Here is a 17,759-nt window from a genome sequence, read left to right as displayed (position 1 = left end):
AGGAAATGTTTATCCTGTTCATGTATATTTCACTTCATTCTTTCATCCTTATTGTTCACCTATCATGTGATCCCCTATCATGTTTAGGTCTGGGGATGTGGTGTGAACCAGACAAAGTTCTCTTTGTGCCCTGGAGCTTACATTCAAATGGAGAAGATAGACAGGAAGACAAATAATAAGTAAATAGACAATATAATGTCAGGTAATGAACATACTATGAAGAAAAACAGGGTAAGCAAATTGAGACAGACAGGTAAAGCAAACAATAGGTGATGGAAGGAAGTATAAGAGCTAATGGCTGATAAGAAAACATCACAAATAAGTGGGCAATGGGTGTTTTATTCAAACTGGTGTTGAAGAAGTAAACTATTACGAGAAAATTAATTTTAAGCCATACCTCACAGCATAAGTTCCAGGAGGAGTAAAAAGCTAAATGCGCAAATGAAACTGTAAACTAGACAAAATTACCTTAGCTAAAGATGGGTAAGAATGACAGAGTCCAAAAGTATGGAAAGAAGCTCCATGAAATGAAGAATCAACTACATAATTACTTAATATTTCTGGTATCAAAAGAAAATCATAAAATTAGGAAGTGAACAAATTGGGGGAAGTACTGAAAATGGAAATAATAAAAAGGCTAATAATATTAATATAGCATACCTCCTCAATTCTAAAGCTCTTTTTTCTTGCATTTTAATGCTTCTTGAAATCAGGATATGTTTTCCCATCACGATGTACATTTAATTTGGCCAATAAAAATGTTAAGTCAATAGTAAATCTTACAAGTAATAACATCTTCATCTTACAATCAAAATGTGATTTTCTTAAAGTGCATAAAAATTAGTATCAACATTGAAATTCCTGGCAGAAAATACCTAATTCAGAAAATACCTAATTCATTCATTAGAAAATACCTAATTCATTCATTCACCCAACAAGTATTTGAGTGTTTTATAAGGTAGCAAGGTGGTAGGTGTACAGCGGTAAACAATATAGACATAAATCCTTGCTTTCAAGTGCCTTTTCTAGGCCAGTCATGGGTGGTGCCCTGTACACTACTTATAGACAATCTAAGATCCATTATTTCAGCAAGAATAAGTACCATGGCCAAGGCCACTCAGTACTTAAGTGGTAGAAGCGGATCCAGTCAAGTCTGCCGGGCTCTAAACCCTGTGCTCTTTCCTCAAATTACCATAATTGCTGAGCTCAGTGGAGTTTTCACACCCAGTCCTGCTGACAGAGCCGTTCTTCCCTGTGCCCTTCTTTCTTCTCTCGTGCCGCTGGGTTTAGGACTCCATCATGGAAGAGCTGGTGGAAATAGAAAGCATTGCCGTTGATGCCCCAGCCAGAGCTAATGTCTTTTTAGCAAAGAATAAAATTTTGCCAACAAGACATATAAAAAGACTAATCCTACATTATTTAGGGACCCTCCTATATGGTTTTAAAACTTGTGCTAATATACAATTTTATCATTTAAGTTCGAACACGTATTTTAGCAATAAAAAGTAAACAGTTTTCAGTCATAGATTGGGGAAGGATGAGAAGGAAAAAGAACAAGCCATACACTGTTCTCTGTGTCTGAGAGAAACGTAATTAGAAGTTGTACTGCGCTGGGGATTCTGGAAGCAGAACCTGCGTTGGGAAATTCCTGTGCAAGTGATTTATTGAGTATGCGCTCTCCGGAGAAGGGGAGAGGGAAGCAGTGGGCGGTGGGGAAAAGTTAAACAAGGATGTGGTCTCCGCTGGAGACTAGCTTCTACCTGATCCCACAGGGAGCTCTGGAGCGTGAATTGTACCAGAGTGATCAGTCCCACAGTGAGGCAGGGGAGGTGACCTTTTATACCCCTGTGTCAGCTAGCTTGGCTTCACAAAAAAGAATGAAATAATGCCATCTGCAGCAACATGGGTGGACCTAGAGATGATCATACCAAGTGAAGTAAGACAGAGAAAGACAAATACCGTATGATATCACTTCTATATGGAATCTAAAAAAATAACACAAATGAACTTACTTACAAAACAGAAACAGACTCACAGACTTAGAAAACAAACATGGTTACCAAAGGGGAAAGGCAGGGGAAGAGAGGTTACTAAGGCGTTTGGGATTAGCAGATACACACCACTATATATAAAATAGATAACCAACAAGGTTCTACTGTATAGCACAGGGAACTATATTCAATACATTGTAATAACCTATAATGAAAAAGAATCTGAAAAAGTAGATATATATACACACATATGTACAACTGAATCACTTTGCTGTACACCAGAAACTAACACAACGCTGTAAATCACCTATACTTCAATAAAAATAAATTAACTAATTAAAAATGTATTACTATACAGAAAGCTGACTCTCCCACCCAGCCAGTTGCCTGTGCCTAAAGACAGAGGCGAAGTTCTGGGGACATTTTTAAAATAAAGTTCTTCTTCCTGGACATCCATTCCCACTACCTCCAGTCTACTTTATTGTCTACCAGGTGGGAAAGTTAGTTTGGAAATGCCATCCTGACAAGGCCACCAGTACCTCAGAGGGTCCCTCATGGAGGATGGTTAAAACAGAATATTCTATGACCACATCTTCTCCAGCAAGAATTATTCAAAAACGGTGTATTTGGTTTAAAGATTTTCTTTTCCTGTTTGTCTGCACAGAGATCAGGAATCTATTTCAAGTTAAGATACAGTAAGAATCAGGTGAATAGCATCCATTGATTGTATAATAATTTCCTTCAATACCTATTTTCATAGCATAGAACTTACTTTATGCTGTGAAGGATACATACATAAAAGATACCTAGTATTTCACACACACACGCATACACACACACACAAACACACACACCCCTTCCTTAAAGGAAAAGAGAAACCATCACCTACTCCATATAAAGTGGCTGACCCATTTCCAGAATGCCTGTTGCTATTATGTAGGTTCAGCCTACAAATAAAATTTAACACGTTAACCTTTTAACCAGAACTTCTCAGAATTATTTTCTGATATTAACATAAAATGCTTGTTGGGTTTTTTTCTATTACTTTCACCCCAGCGGACAGCTATCTCCCCCACAAGAAGATATTTCAAAATGAAGCTAATATGGATGAAAATGAAAACTAATAACCTTTATCAAATTGCAGTGAGATTTACCCTATAAGCTGCCTAGAGTGCCTATGGAAACATGACCTGCTGAGTTTTATTGTAGGAGATAAGACGACGTTTCTTATTTATTTATTTTTGGCTGTGTTGGGTCTTCGTTGTGGTGCGCGGGCTTCTCATTACGGTGGCTTCTTGTCGCGGAGCACGGGCTCTAGGTGCGCAGGCTCAGTAGTTGTGGCGCACAGGCTTAGTTGCTCGGCGGCATGTGGGATCTTCCCGGACCAGGGCTCGAACCCGTGTCCCCTGCATTGGCAGGCGGATTCTTAACCACTGCGCCACCAGGGAAGCCCCAAGACGCCGTTCCTAACGCTGTTTGTGGGTTTCTTCCCTCCGCAGGCCTTGAACCGGGGCATTGCTGCTGTCAAGGAAGATGCAGTGGAGATGCTGGCCAGCTACGGGCTGGCCTACTCCTTGATGAAGTTCTTCACGGGGCCCATGAGTGACTTCAAGAATGTGGGCCTGGTGTTTGTGAACAGCAAGCGGGACAGGACCAAAGCTGTCCTGTGCATGGTGGTGGCTGGTGCCATAGCTGCTGTCTTCCACACCCTCATAGGTAAGGCTGTTGGCCGTCCTTTAAGAATCTAGCTTTGCTAATTCCGTCTGCCTCTTAATTTATTTTTGTGTATTGATTGTAGTAAGTGATTTCTTCCATAATTATTAAATATCATGACAATTTTAAGGGATGGAAAGAATGGAGTTTGTGCTCCTAGGTCAAGAAAAGAAAATGTCCTTTGTCTGGCAAGCTGTATGTCTCTGGTTCCCAAACCCTGTGTCAGTGAGGGAGGAGTTTCATTAACAGGTGAGCAGATCTAGGATTAGCATTCAGTAAGGTCAAAAAAATGTCAGGTGCTTTTGTTAGAGACAGACATTACTTACTGTTTTCTTTTTTAATTGAAGTATAGTTGATTTATAATGTGTTAGTTTCAGGTGTACAGCACAGTGATTCAGCTATATATATATACATATATGTATATCATATATATGCAGTATATAGATATGTTCTTTTTCAGATTCTCTTCCACTATAGTTTATTAGAAGATAATGAATATAGTTCCCTGTGCTATACAGTAGGACCTTGGTGTTTATCTTATCAGACTCAATCTTAAGAATAAAAATAGAATGAGAGTTATTCAGGATTAATTCTTATCCGCAGTGAAAACAAAGGAGATTGTTTTATGTATTAAAATTATCTCATTTTAGGGCCCCATATTTCTATTTTAGATGAGACTCAATACTCTGGGCATAACATTCTTTCCATGAAACAACAAGAAAATTTTATCACAGTGACTGGCCTACGGTTTCCCCAAGACCTAGGAAAGCCCCTTCCTTTAGAGCTGGAGTTCTACTTCTGCTGCCTTCTTGGTGGTGATAAAAAACCCTAAGGGCATGATCTCAGAACCTCTTGGCTTCAAAACAGCTTAGCTTACCTGGCATAAAAATTGAATGGCACACCTACTGAACGCGGTTACGTAGAGCCTGTGAACAACACTTCACAAACCCGTAGTGTGTCTTCAAATTAGCACTGGTTGTATGAGAACCATGAATGTCCGTGGTGAATGAAGAGCCAGGAGATAAACCCAAACCATTTACAGTGTACTCAGGTGTCAACTCATGTTTACTCATCCCAAACCATTTACAGTGTACTCAGGTGTCGACTCGTGTTTACTCATATAATTGTGAATCTAAAAGTAAACAGACTGAGGCCTTTGTGGTCTTCCTTTTTAATACAGCATAGGATTTTGTGCTAAGAACAGTGTGGACGAGAGGATGCTTCTCATGGGCCAAATATCCAGGCAAAGTGTTGCTATTGATCATTTCATTTGGGCTCAGAGCTTCAGGGCATGGGGCAGAGAGGAGATGCCTTTCTTTCCCTTAACTTACACCCTGAATACTAACATATCCACTGAGTTTTAAAGAAAACTTCTGCAGCTAGATTTGATCTGGGCCATTTTCATAGATGGTATACGTACTTGAGAAGATTCCATATGTGAAATGAGTGGGTCTAAATAAATTTTTGCCTAAAGAGGAAGATAAGTTAGTTTCCTTTCAGCTACTTACTTCCAAGTAAACCCAACATTCTCTGTTTTAGTCATGCTCAAATGAGACTTTGGGGCTAACAGCTAATTACTCAATGTCAGTAATTAAGGAAAACTTGAGTGTACTGTGTTATTGACACTGTTGGGAGGGGCATTTGGTCACTGAAATAAAAATCAAAGTCATTTTCCAAGTTAAATGCAAGTTTTTCCATTTTAAAGTGGAATCATAAAATCTTACATTTGAACCAAAATGGTTCTACATCCCAGATATATTTAACAATTGCTTTTATCACTGTTGATAGTTTTACAATTATCACTTTTTTTCTTCCAACAAACAAATGCTTTCTACAGTTACTATGAAAGCACATATCAATTTCTTTCAAACACTTAAAACTCAAATTTTAATGATTTTCCCTCTTCTAGTTTGTTGGCCTCATTTCAATTTTCTGCCTAATGGTTTGATTCTTCTCTTGCCTTCTACTGTCTGCTGCATCAGGCATCTTTGCTCACCTTCCTTTCTCCTTTTTTTCACTAATGCCGTAAGCTTTCCTATGCTCAGATCTTGCCAATTTTTCCCCATAACCTTGACCACAAGCTCCAGGTGGGATGTTGCTCTCTTGCTCTCCACCTTTTCCAACATTATTTTCCTACCATCCATAAACATCCCCCCATTCAGTTCCTGCTTTACAGTGTGTCACCTACACTAGGCACTAAAACCCATTTTCACGTCTTAGTAATGCTAGAAACAGCCACTGACACTTCTACTTTAACAGTCAGCTCTCGGCTGTCTATGCTTGGGACAAGGGAACAGTGACATAGATAAACAAAAAAGCAAATATTCCAAATAATTTGACTTGAGAAGCCGTTGTCTGCTCTCAGGCAGTCTTCCTAATTGTATTTGCTTGGCCTGATACTGAAATGAGTATGTATTCCCCACGTGAACAGCCCCTCAGTAGGGCTCAGAGTAAGTACAAGAAGCCGCATGTTACACGTTCATCAGCTTAGCCCACAGAGTGAGAGAGGAACCAGAGTAATCCAGGCTTAAAACCAAATTTCTCTATATTATTTTGTTTAGGCGAAACTAGTCTAATTGCCTTAGACTTTGCTTTTTAGGTGCTATTTCCCTATCTCCTTAGTAGATTTATTTCTGTTATCTAGACCTTCTAGCTTTTCCATAGCATTTATATAAGGGCATCCAAGAGCATAGAGGAGGAAGAAGTTCTTTCTCTTAGGGGTTGGTTCTGAAAGGCTCGTGGGGTGAGTCATCTCTTAACTGGCTCTGAAAGTGTTGATTGTATTCCAGCACAACTCTTTCTCATTTTTCCCTGATCTTTGATACAAGATGGAGTGGAGAATTTGACCCAGTGCTCTAAATGAATATTTTGCTGTAGCCACGTTAAGATTACAAATGGTGACTCTTCTTGTCTATTACGTTTCTGTTAATTCTGTCTAACCTCAGGCTCGTGGTTTTAACAAAATCACCGTGTTCTATGCTTTTTCAGTTTAATGGCCAACTCCTTGGTTTCTTTTTGCTTTGTTTCCTAATTTACCTGTTTATTCATTTTATTCTTTACAATGTTAGTTACTTTTCCCAGCAAGATGCCTTCTGTATATTTAATGAATATTTCTCTTTTTTTAGATATACTCAAACACTGATAAAATTCATCCATTTCCCCTTATGATGTTATTAACATGCATGTTTAACTCTAAGCAGACACACCACTAGTATTAGTAGAGCTGACCTTCCTGCTTTGAATGTGGGGGGCTCTGACTAAACAAGAGTGAAAGAATTGCCCTTTGTTTAACTCACCTTTAAAATAGTCCAATCCCCATGTGTCCTATCAGTGGTCCAACAAATTACTTATTGAACAAATAGTACGTGCATGTCATTCAGGTCCTACTAATCAAAAGTTGGATACAGAGGTGAGATAAATATCAAAGATGTTCCTCCTTGGGGAGGAAAAGAAGTGGGAGGCACACAGCCACCACGCATTCATGAATCAGGGGAGAAAAAAGCAAGAAAATGAGTTCAGTGTTGAATGTCACAGGTAACAGGGTAGATGCCCAGTGCTAGGGTGCAGGTAACCAGGTAAAGGAGGTGTGCAGCCTGGGACTATAGAAGAGCCCGTTAGGCAACAGGGACAGGAAAAGGGGGAGAGAGGAAGAGAGAAAGCGAAGGAGAGCAGGGAAGGGCAAAGTAGAAAGAGGACCAGCAGGGAGGGCATTAGGCATTGAGCTCTGCGGCTGTAGCTGGGTCCCTTGGAGAGCCTTTGACACCAGTGAGAATTTTTTTGTGACATCTCAGGGTCAGCTATATTGAATAAAGCAGATTGATTCTAGTGTTCATGTATGTTTAATACAGCTTTAACAACAAGGAAGATCTATATATTCTGCTTATTTACTGCTTTATAACCTTATGGCTTCTAAAGAAATTTTTTTAATATTTAGAAAAGTTCAATGTATTTTGTCAGTCTGCATAATCTCCTTGGTTATGAACTAGTGCTGGGGCAAGGCACTCTTAAGATTTTTTTTTTAAAGATTGTGTATTCCATGGCACCTCCAGCCACTGGAGAAATCCTGATTCCCAGCATGATCTCTATCTTAGATTTTTTTTTCCCAATCTGGATGAACTTTGACATTTCAAACTTTCAGTATCTACCAATAATCTACCAACTGCTGGAGGATCTTCTCACTTAGAAGGGACTTCAAACCTAAGCGTCACCAGCTTTGAAAAACCAGTTTCAGATGTAGCTCCTTTCCTTCGCTAACCTGGTGTCGTATCTGGGCATCCGCTGACTGTTCACAGTGAGACGTTAGAGGTAGACTCAGGTCAGAGAGGACCAAGAACTCCTTTTGTAGGGTCATCTGTTATTGTGTTTGCCCCAACAAAGGAGAGAACTTTCACTAGGTCCTTTTTATTACATTTGCTGTAAATAATGTTTTTTCTTGTGTTTCATATTCATTGTCTCTGATTTTTTTCTCTTTTTGGACCCAACTGGTAAGCCACGCATTCTCTCATCCTTGAGAGATTTTGCACATGGTTATGGGTTTCCCCAGACATTTGCACATGGCTGGAGTGGGTCCCACTCATCACACAGGCACTTCCCCAGGAATGTATGGTGGAGATGGTGAGGAAGAGATGGCTCCAGAAAATGTACCACCCCAAACCTTATGCAGTTAGCCAAATGAGTAGACACTTGGAATTGTGTTGGACTGACAGACTTGAAATCTAGAGATCCACTGGTTGAAAAGTTGATATCTATTCTATGTGTACCTGGAACCTGGCTCAAGATACCCAAGTTGCAGGAGCCTTGGTAAACAGAACATAGTGGGTCAATCAGTAGCACTTGTGAGACTTTTAAACATGGGAACTAAGGAATTAGAATTAGAATAAGGGTTCCCAAATCTGCCCCTTGGAAATGCACGTATTATTCTTTTACTAAAAATCGGAAGAGGGCTTTTTGTTCAGTTCCCAATGGAAAATTATAGGTAATGAGGCTTATTTTGACTAATACTAAATTTCATGGCATTTTGCAACAAGTGCTGGTGACTCTGGATGAACAAGTTTGAGAACCTGTGATTCTGGAAAGTTCCATCGCTCCATTACCCCAGCGTCTCACGGGAAAATAATTCTGAGGTCAGAGGAGCTAGGGATTTGGATGGTCCTTCCTGTTTCTTGTTTGGGCAGCTCAGAGCTGTCTACCTGTAAATAGGTTAAGTCTGTGTCCTCCTGCTGCAGCCAGGCCATGAACTCCATTTACATCTATTCAAAAACCTTGCTTAATTTTTCTTTCTAATGTTCTTCTTTTCATAAGGAATATAAGCTATTTCAGAAGAGTCTTGGTGAGGCAGCTTATAGAAGTTGAAGGTTACTAAATGTCATTAAGGCAGCTATCCTGGTAATTATAGACTCTATGCAAAGTACTTTAAACAAATTACCCCCAGCCTACACCTCCAGCCAGAAACAGCTCTGGGACATGGGAGGGGAGGGTGAGGGGGTACTGGGTGAAAAACAGCCGCTGGGATTTTACATTCCCAGCTCACAGGGTGGAAACAACCTTTGTAGTTATAACCAGACTCTTCTTCTACTACATATGGGAGGAGTAAAAGGAAGGAAGAAAGACGGGAAGAAAGCTTCTTCCCTTGGCCTCCAAAGTTTTTCTCTAGTAGCTAAAGGAGGACAAGAAGTAAAAAGAAGCCAAAGCATCCTTGTGCCCACTGGTCTCAAAGTACCCCCGGCACCTGGGGACCCCGGAGCTGCAGTCTGAACAAAGCGAGGGGATGAGATGGGGGGAACATCCTGGCAGAGTCAGAGGCTTGGTTGGGCTCAGCACCCAGCAGTCCTTCAGACCCTGTTAAACTTTAGATGTCAGCTCTACATTGCTCTGCATAAAGGCACTGTTTTTGATGTTTTAGTTAAAATAGTCTAATAAGGTGGTACGCTTAGGTATAGTCACAGAAGTAGAGAAGCTCATTTATACTGATCCCTATACACTCAGGCCACATGAGCAAACTGCACGCCCTGCTCTCAGCTGTTCAGATTCACACGTCCCTTCTTTTCCTGCCATTACCCCAGAGTCTCACGGGAAAATAATTCTCTCCTTCCTAGAAGCCACCTGTATGAGTTTGCTAGGTCTGTCCTAACAAAGCACCACAGACAGCGGAAGTGTGTGGTCTCACGGTCTGGAGGCTGGAAGGTCGAGGTGGTGGCAGTGAGGATGGTTCCTTCTGAGGCCGTGACGGAGAATCTGTCCCAGGCCCCTCTCCCGCTTCCAGTGGTTTGCAACGTGTGCTGTCCCTTGGCTTGTGGAAGCATCTCCCCGATCTCTGCCTTCATGTTTTCATGGGCTTCTCCTTGTACGTGTCTATCTCTGTATCCAAATTCCCCCTTTTTAGAAGGACACCAAGAGCCCACTCTTCTCCAGTGTGACCCCATCTCAGCTGATTATACCTGCCATGACCTGGTTGTCAAATAAGGTCACCTTCTGAGGTCCTGGGGACTAGGACTCAACAAGTGAATTGTGAGAGGACACAGGTCAACCCATACCTTGCCCTCCGGATCTCAGCCTTTTTCTAATCTCAAGGTCCCAGCTTTAGCCGTCCAGTCAGCTGGCGTTTGTATTGGCGCTAACCTGTACCAGGGAATTTCAGTTCCTGAGCCTTTCAGAGCCAGCCCCGGGCTCGTGCACTTGGCATTGCTCTGCTCGCCCAGCGTGGCTGCCTTTACTATTGCCCGCGGTCTCTGCTGGGAGGGGCAATGGGGTGGGCTGGGTCAGGACCATCTCTGCGCAGGTCTCAGCGCAGTGAACTTGACTGAATGAGAAGGAGTGTACAAATCAACAGCAGCCACAGTTTCCAAATCTTGGCACCCAAAGTGAGCTGTGTGTGTGATCCAGCAACAGCTTTATCCCGGCTTTGTGTTTCACCAGCTAATCTCAGGTCTGAATGCACTTCTCGCCTCGCTGCCAAGTCGGGCTGGAGGGCTTCCTCCTGCTTTCCAGGGTCAGGTCACCCACGTGCCTTCTGATCTAAGCAGGACATCACAGCTGCCTTCCTTGTCCCTGGCCATAACTAATCCCATTTCCCCAGTCTTTTCTCTTTCTGCCAAGCGCCACCCTCCCTCCTGGGTTTCTCTCCTTGCTGCCTCAGTGGTTCTGCTGGTCCCGCCACGCTGCACACCTGACACCTGGGCTCACCTGGCAGCTCGCCTCTTGGTTTCCACCTCTGCCCTTCCTGGGAGGACTGGGACCTCCTCTCCTGCATTTGCCTGTCCCACCAGCATTGTATGCTGGATGTCTTAGCCATTCCAGCCCCCTCCCTACCCCTTGAAATCACTTACTTGTACCTCTACCCTCGCTGGGATTTCTATTTATATACACTTAAATATCTTTGATATCATCCTGAAGAGCACACTTAATCCAACATACCCATAATTCCAGACTAATCCCTACAGGGGATAGAGGATTATTTCCTTTTGCCAGTTTATATGGTAATAAGTCGTCCCCCAAACTTTGAAATGGGGGCAGGGATTCTTATTATTTCACAAAGTGAGAGAGACACTAAATTTTATCTCCTTTCTGATTTCAAAGCAGCTTCTGCAGTTGTCAAGTACATGAATATTCATATTTATAAAAGAATGAACACAGCGGGAACACTACTATTAGAGCACTATGAAAACACAGAGATCATTGTTTTCCTATATAGTCTTAAACATCGTATCAATGAGGTAGCCAATAGCTTAATATTGTATTTAACCTTTACTAACAATGTCTGCCAGAACACCTAGCAGACATTAGGAGACCTTTCTCTTTCTTCCTTTCTCTCCCTTTGGCACCAACACATTCATTCAGCCTGTGTTGGTTAAGGCCCATTATGTTCCAGTCACACACTGGTCACAGGTCCTCGTGTTGGAGGGACTTGGAAAGCACAGAGATAGCATTTTTCCCCTGGGGAGACTGTACCCACAGTTACCACCCTCCTCCCCAAAAAATGATCCAAAAGGAATGACAAACAGTGAAAAGCTAGCTTTAAAATTTTTATTGAAAGGTATGTTATCCCATTTTTATGTTAAAACACCCACGCATAACCCACCACACACACCTGTAAAAGAACTGGGGAATTAGAACCTAGAGTGTCAACTGTGACCCCTTCTGGGTAGAGGGATGAATGAGATTGTAGATGATTTTCTTCTTTTTGCTCATCTGAATTTTCTAATTTTTGTACCAAAACCCAAATATTATATTTAAAATTGTTTTTAAACTTTTGAGGGCTTCCCTGGTGGCACAGTGATTAAGAATCCGCCTGCCAATGCAGGGGACACGGGTTCGAGTCCTGGTCCGGGAAGATCCCACGTGCCGTGGAACAACTAAGCCTGTGTGCCACAACTACTGAGCCTGCGCTCTAGAGCCCACGAGCCACAACTGCTGAGCCCACGAGCCACAACTACTGAGCCTGCATGCCACAACTACTGAAGCCTGCACGCCTAGAGCCCGTGTTCCGCAGCAAGAGAAGCCACCGCAATGAGAGGCCTGCGCACCACAACGAAGAGTAGCCCCCGCTCGCCGCATCTAGAGAAAAACCCGCGTGCAGCAACAAAGACCCAACGCAGCCAAAAATAAATAAAATAAGATAAATAAGTTTATTTAAAAAAAAACTTTTGAGATAAAAAGCTTATAAGGATAATGTTTTCTAAATATTGCCATGTTTTGTTTTACCTTTTGCAGCATATAGTGACTTAGGCTACTACATCATCAATAAATTGCACCATGTGGATGAGTCAGTGGGGAACAAAACGAGAAGGGCCTTCCTGTATCTTGCTGCCTTCCCTTTTATGGATGCAATGGTGAGTAGAGAAGATCGTTGGCACTTTTTAAAAAAATTAAGGTAAAAAATACATAACCTAAACTTTACCATTTTAACCATTTTTATGTATACAGTTCAATGGCATGTAGTATATTCACATTGCTGTGACTCTTCAGAACTCTTTTCATCTTGGGATACTGACTCTATTCCCATTAAACACTGACTCCCCATCCTCCCCTCCCCCAGCCCCTGGCAACCCAGAAATGGAAATGGCTCCACTTATTCCCCCCAAAAAATGACCAGCACATCTGAGGCTGTCTTCACTGCCCACCACATTTTTTTCCGATTGTGATAATATACATATAACATAAAACTTCCCATCTTAACCATTTTTAAGTGCCCACTTCAGTGGCATGAGGTGCATTCACATCGTGGCGCTCCCATCACCGCCATCCACCCTCGGCCCTCTCCATCTTCCCAGCTGAGTCTCTTCCCCATTGAACACTAACTCCCACCCCCTTCCCCAGCCCCTGGTACCTACCACTCTACTTCTGTCTCTATGAACTTGACTGTTCTCGGTACCTCATGAGTGGAATCATACAATATTTGTCTTTTTGTGACTGGCTTATTTCACTTAGCAAAATGTCTTCAAGGTTCATGCATGTTGTATGCAGCATGTGTCAGAATGTCCCTCTTTTTTAAGGCTGAATAATATTCCTTGTATGTGTAAGCCACATTTTGTTTACCCTTTCATCCATCAGTGGACACCTGGGTTACTTCCACCTTTTGGCTACTATGAATAATGCCACTATGAACATGGGTATGCAGATATCCCTTTGAGTCCTTGCTTTAGTTCTTTTGGGTATATACCCAGAAGTGGAATTGCTGGATCATATAGTAACTCTATTTTTAATTTTTTGAGGACCCGTCATACTGAGTTCAGCAGCAGCTACACCATTTTACATCCCCACCAGCAGTGCAGAAGGGCTCCAACTGACCACTGACTTTTAACCAGTCCATCTTTTCAGTTTATTTTATGAGAATTATCTGTATTTGCCACAAGTTCTGTCAGTAGGCAAGAGAGCTTGTTTGAAAATTTGATTCAAATATAAATTCCTTTCTGATATATTCAAGATCAAGGGATCAGAATAGCTTTCAGATAAACTTACCACTTGTGTGGTATAAGCACCCAAAGCTTTTTAGAATAAGACTCGCTTGAATATACTGATAGGATTTTATTACTTTAATAGCCAGCTTTGCTAGATTAGCTAAGGGTGGCTGACTTCCATAGATTAAATTCTTTGTCCTGATACTGAAGAGTTCTCAGAGAATGCTTTTTTCCTATTCATCTGTGTTACAGATATAAAAGAGACTTAGCCATATATATATATATATTTATATTTATATTTATGTATTTCCAACAATGTCTAATGTTAGAAAATAAACCTTTTCTTTGGGCTCCATTTTACTCTTGGAAGGAGACTTTAACATATGATAATCTATATAGGTTTTTCTACCACTCCTTACCTCCAGTTCTATATACATTAGACGTGTGAGATGAATGGAGGTATTGAGGTATGGCATTAGCCCCAAATCCTCCGAGGAATGAGGCAATGTAAAAACGTATGTGGTCCATCCTCTCAAGTGTCATCAGAAGTCTTAACGTGCCTGTAGCTGGGTTACAGGGGCAGCCTTCTTGAATCTGACAGCTTCCTACCGGTGGGCAAGGGAGCCTTAGATATTAGACCCTTAGTTTCCACCAAAGGTCCCGATTTTCAGTTGTCATGACATCACTTTAGGTGGAGAATTTGGCCACTGGAACACTTGTCCCTGGATTTTCTTTTATTTTCTTTTTCTTATCACCAGGTGTGTTTACTCTGGTAGTTGATGCATACCCCCTAACTCCCATACCCCCTACCCCCAAAAGAAAAAAGCCAAGGGTTTGGAGTGTGTAGAACCAGATTCCCCACGGGGCCCAGGCTGGACTGAGGTAGCACCACAGTGCTTTCAAAGCAGTGAGAGAACTGAATGGAGTGACCTTTTTCACAACCTAAGAGAGTAAAAGCCCAGCTTCTTCAGCAGAGTCCATGATTCTGCTCTAATGCCTGCCCTCCTATCTGTACTGGGACTGTGTAAACACATAGAAGAATTATAATTATACAGTGAACTCAGGGAACTCAGGACTAAAAGTGACTCACAGACTCTTTAGTGCCCTGTGTTCCACTTCGCTTCTGTGTTTATTTGCCACGGAAGTTTCCAAAGCTCAGTCTAACACCAGAACATCTGTGATGGACAGACACCCTTTTCTTCCATGTTTCATCTCTCAACTCCCCCAAAAGGCCCAGTAGTAAGAGATTGCTAAGAAAAACCAATATAATACATATCCTCACCCCAAACACACACACACATACACACACACACACACACACACACACACACACCTTGCAGCATGGCCCTGATGTATTTGTTGGAGAGATAATATTTGCAAATCACAAAGCTTATCGTCCAGACAGCTTTTGGTCAACAAAGATAGCCTACAAGCCACAATTTGCAAATGTTATCTACACTTTGCATTTCTTTTCACATTTAGCACCTTTGGCCCTTTGAGCTGAGGAGGAAGTAGATGTAGCAGCAGCTATATAAAGTCTTGACACAGACCTAGGAAATAAATCATACTTGTCTAATTATGTTTAGCTCACGTGAAATGTTATTTCTTTGTCGGTTCAGGTCAGCCTTTACTGGTTAGAAGGATGATGCTTAAGCAGATCCTACTTTGAACTTCAGACCTTCTCCAAACCTGCCATCCCCTGGAACTTTCATTGTCTGTAACCCTTGGAGGACCTTCCTCTTAATTTCCCTCAAAGGCACGAAGCGTCAGATCGGATCCTGCCCAGACTTAAAGAGAAGGAAATAGTAGCCCTGATCAGTCAGTGAGTGCCTGCAGTGATGGTAGTAACTCGGATCCAGTTTAGAGCCCTCATTAGAACCTGCTTCACAGATGGAGAATGCGGTGCTTTGTGACTCCCACTGGTCCCCCATTCCTGGTATTCAGCCAGGTTTCCTGCCAGGCGCACAAACCAGTACACTAGTCTGCATAGAATTGGTACCAAATAAACACTGTGCAGTCACTGGTTCCACTTAAAAATCTCATGTGGTCCTAGCCACCAGGCTAAGTTACAGCCATTTTACCAATCAAAGATTTATGAAACCTGTGCTACTAAGGTTGGGGGGCGTGTTTCTGTTCTATTTCAGGAATGCCCAGGGACTCATAACAACCAGAAATAACCTAATCCCGAAGGTGTATCTCATACCCTATTCTCTCCTTCCTGGCAGGCATGGACCCATGCTGGCATTCTCTTAAAACACAAATACAGTTTCCTGGTCGGATGTGCCTCAATCTCAGATGTCATAGCTCAGGTAAATGTGGTCCGTGTGTCCATCAAAGCTGCTCAGAGCCCCTTTCAGGTGATGGACAGAACCGGCTGATGCCTCATTTACAACCACCCACTCCGCGAGCATCCCTACATTACTCAAATCAAACGCGAACTTCCATAAATGCTTGTTAAGTGAATGAGAAAATGGAACCCCTCCATGATGCAAACGTGTAGGATCTTGCAGGAATGGGTGTTGTAGGAATTTAAGTTTACTATCAGAGGTTTTGCCCTTTATTGTTAAGGCACTTGCACGTGAAATGACTCTAAAGTCAAAGCTAGTGGGTGGTCACAGGGTCGCTGTGTGCACGTGGGCCTCTGTGTGGCCAAGTCACTTGGTGCTAGTTTCTAGAGAGCGATCCTAGGAATTATTGTTAAATGTTGTCACCTGGGGCTGCCACTCACTTATCATTCACCCACATTTGGAAAGAATCAGGAAGTCGGCTTCGTCTGAGAACATTATACTTCTGTCCAGTTCCCTGAGGTCTGGCACCAGCCCTGGTTTCCATTCTCCTTCCTGTCTTCTTCCTCCAAAGATACCATGAAAAAATTTAGCAGGAAATTAGATTTAATTCCCATAGTCTGTAAGTTAGACTTTGTTCCTACAGTCAGGGGTTTGGAGAACAATTTCTTCATGGAGAAGGAGGTGGACTGATTTCTAAGCTCCCTTCCCAATTCTCAGTTCCATTCTATGAACATGTCCACGCATTTCTTCCTGGTTTTCCCCTTTTGTACACGCTAGTCTTTCAGCCACCTTTTTGAAATAATCTACTGTTCAACTGTTAGTACCTCCCTAAAGACCAAGAATTAAATTTCCAAATTAATTGCATTTACTCCATGGATCACTATTAAAAGTAATTTAAATTACTTCCTGCTAACATTCTTTTGTGTGTGTGTGTGTGTGTGTGTGAGTGTGTGCGTGTGCACGCACACATGTTGAACACTAGCTAACGTCATTCTTTGATACATCTTTGTTAATTTTCTTGGTGAGTTATTAGAGATTTTTTTGCCTGGTCTTACTTTTAATTCATCCTCTGAGGGATGAACTAAACTGCCTTGTTCACTCTAATCACTTAATTTGAAATTAAGGAAACACCTCTTATTTTCAGCATTAGCATCAGCAACTCAGTGAGCATTTGTAGATGTGTTATCTCAAAAGCAAAAAAAAAAAAGAAACACCCACTTATCTTTGCCTAAGATAAATATAGCAGCATCCAAGGGTAGAGGAAAAAATCATATCCCTGAAAATTTCTTTGCCAGTGCTGCCACAGCCATTTTCCTTCTTAATTTTAAACCTGGTCCTGGCCCCTGCCTGTTGGGAGGGCTCAAAAGTTCAGAATAAACATAACTGGTTAGTAGGGGCGATGGAAGCTGGATTCAGGTGCCATCTGGCCTTGGGATTTTCCTGGTGAAGTTTTTATTTTAAACCTTATAGTTGGAGTTCCTACCACAATTTGGTTGGGGGAATAAATTCAATGTTTGTTCTTAAGTCTTTTGCTCCCCCTCCCACCCCCAGCTTCAGTCCTCTCATTATTTGAAGGCATTTGTTAATTACCAGACTTGGTAATGAATAAATAGATCCTAGGCAAAGTCCTTTGAAATACCACCTTGGCATAGATAGATAGGGAGTAATCACCAATGATAAAATGAAAAGAGTTTATAATGCCTTGAATTTCAGTGGCAACTCCCAGTTTGAAAAAATTTTACTAAGCTAATTAATTTCACATCATAATACAAAAAAACCCTCTTGCTTTGGTTCCAACATGCCATGCTTTTCTGTGTCACCCTTATTGTAATAGTCATATGTTTTTGATTTATTTCGTGATCATCTAGACT

The 17,759-nt window shown here is 41.7% G+C and overlaps 1 protein-coding gene across 3 annotated transcripts in view; it reads left to right on the top strand.

The window, feature by feature from the left end:
* Positions 1-17,759, top strand: part of ANKH (ANKH inorganic pyrophosphate transport regulator) — a 151,485-nt gene that overhangs the window by 72,537 nt on the left and 61,189 nt on the right. For all 3 annotated transcript variants that reach the window (XM_059916130.1, XM_059916127.1, XM_059916129.1), the window contains exons 2-4: positions 3,491-3,707; positions 12,414-12,532; positions 15,826-15,909. In XM_059916130.1, coding sequence (XP_059772113.1) covers positions 3,491-3,707; positions 12,414-12,532; positions 15,826-15,909 — 420 coding nt within the window. The remainder of the gene's footprint in view (positions 1-3,490; positions 3,708-12,413; positions 12,533-15,825; positions 15,910-17,759) is intronic.

Source organism: Balaenoptera ricei, chromosome 3, assembly GCF_028023285.1.
Source record: "Balaenoptera ricei isolate mBalRic1 chromosome 3, mBalRic1.hap2, whole genome shotgun sequence".
Taxonomy (NCBI): domain Eukaryota; kingdom Metazoa; phylum Chordata; class Mammalia; order Artiodactyla; family Balaenopteridae; genus Balaenoptera; species Balaenoptera ricei.
This window is presented reverse-complemented; position numbering and strand designations above follow the sequence as displayed.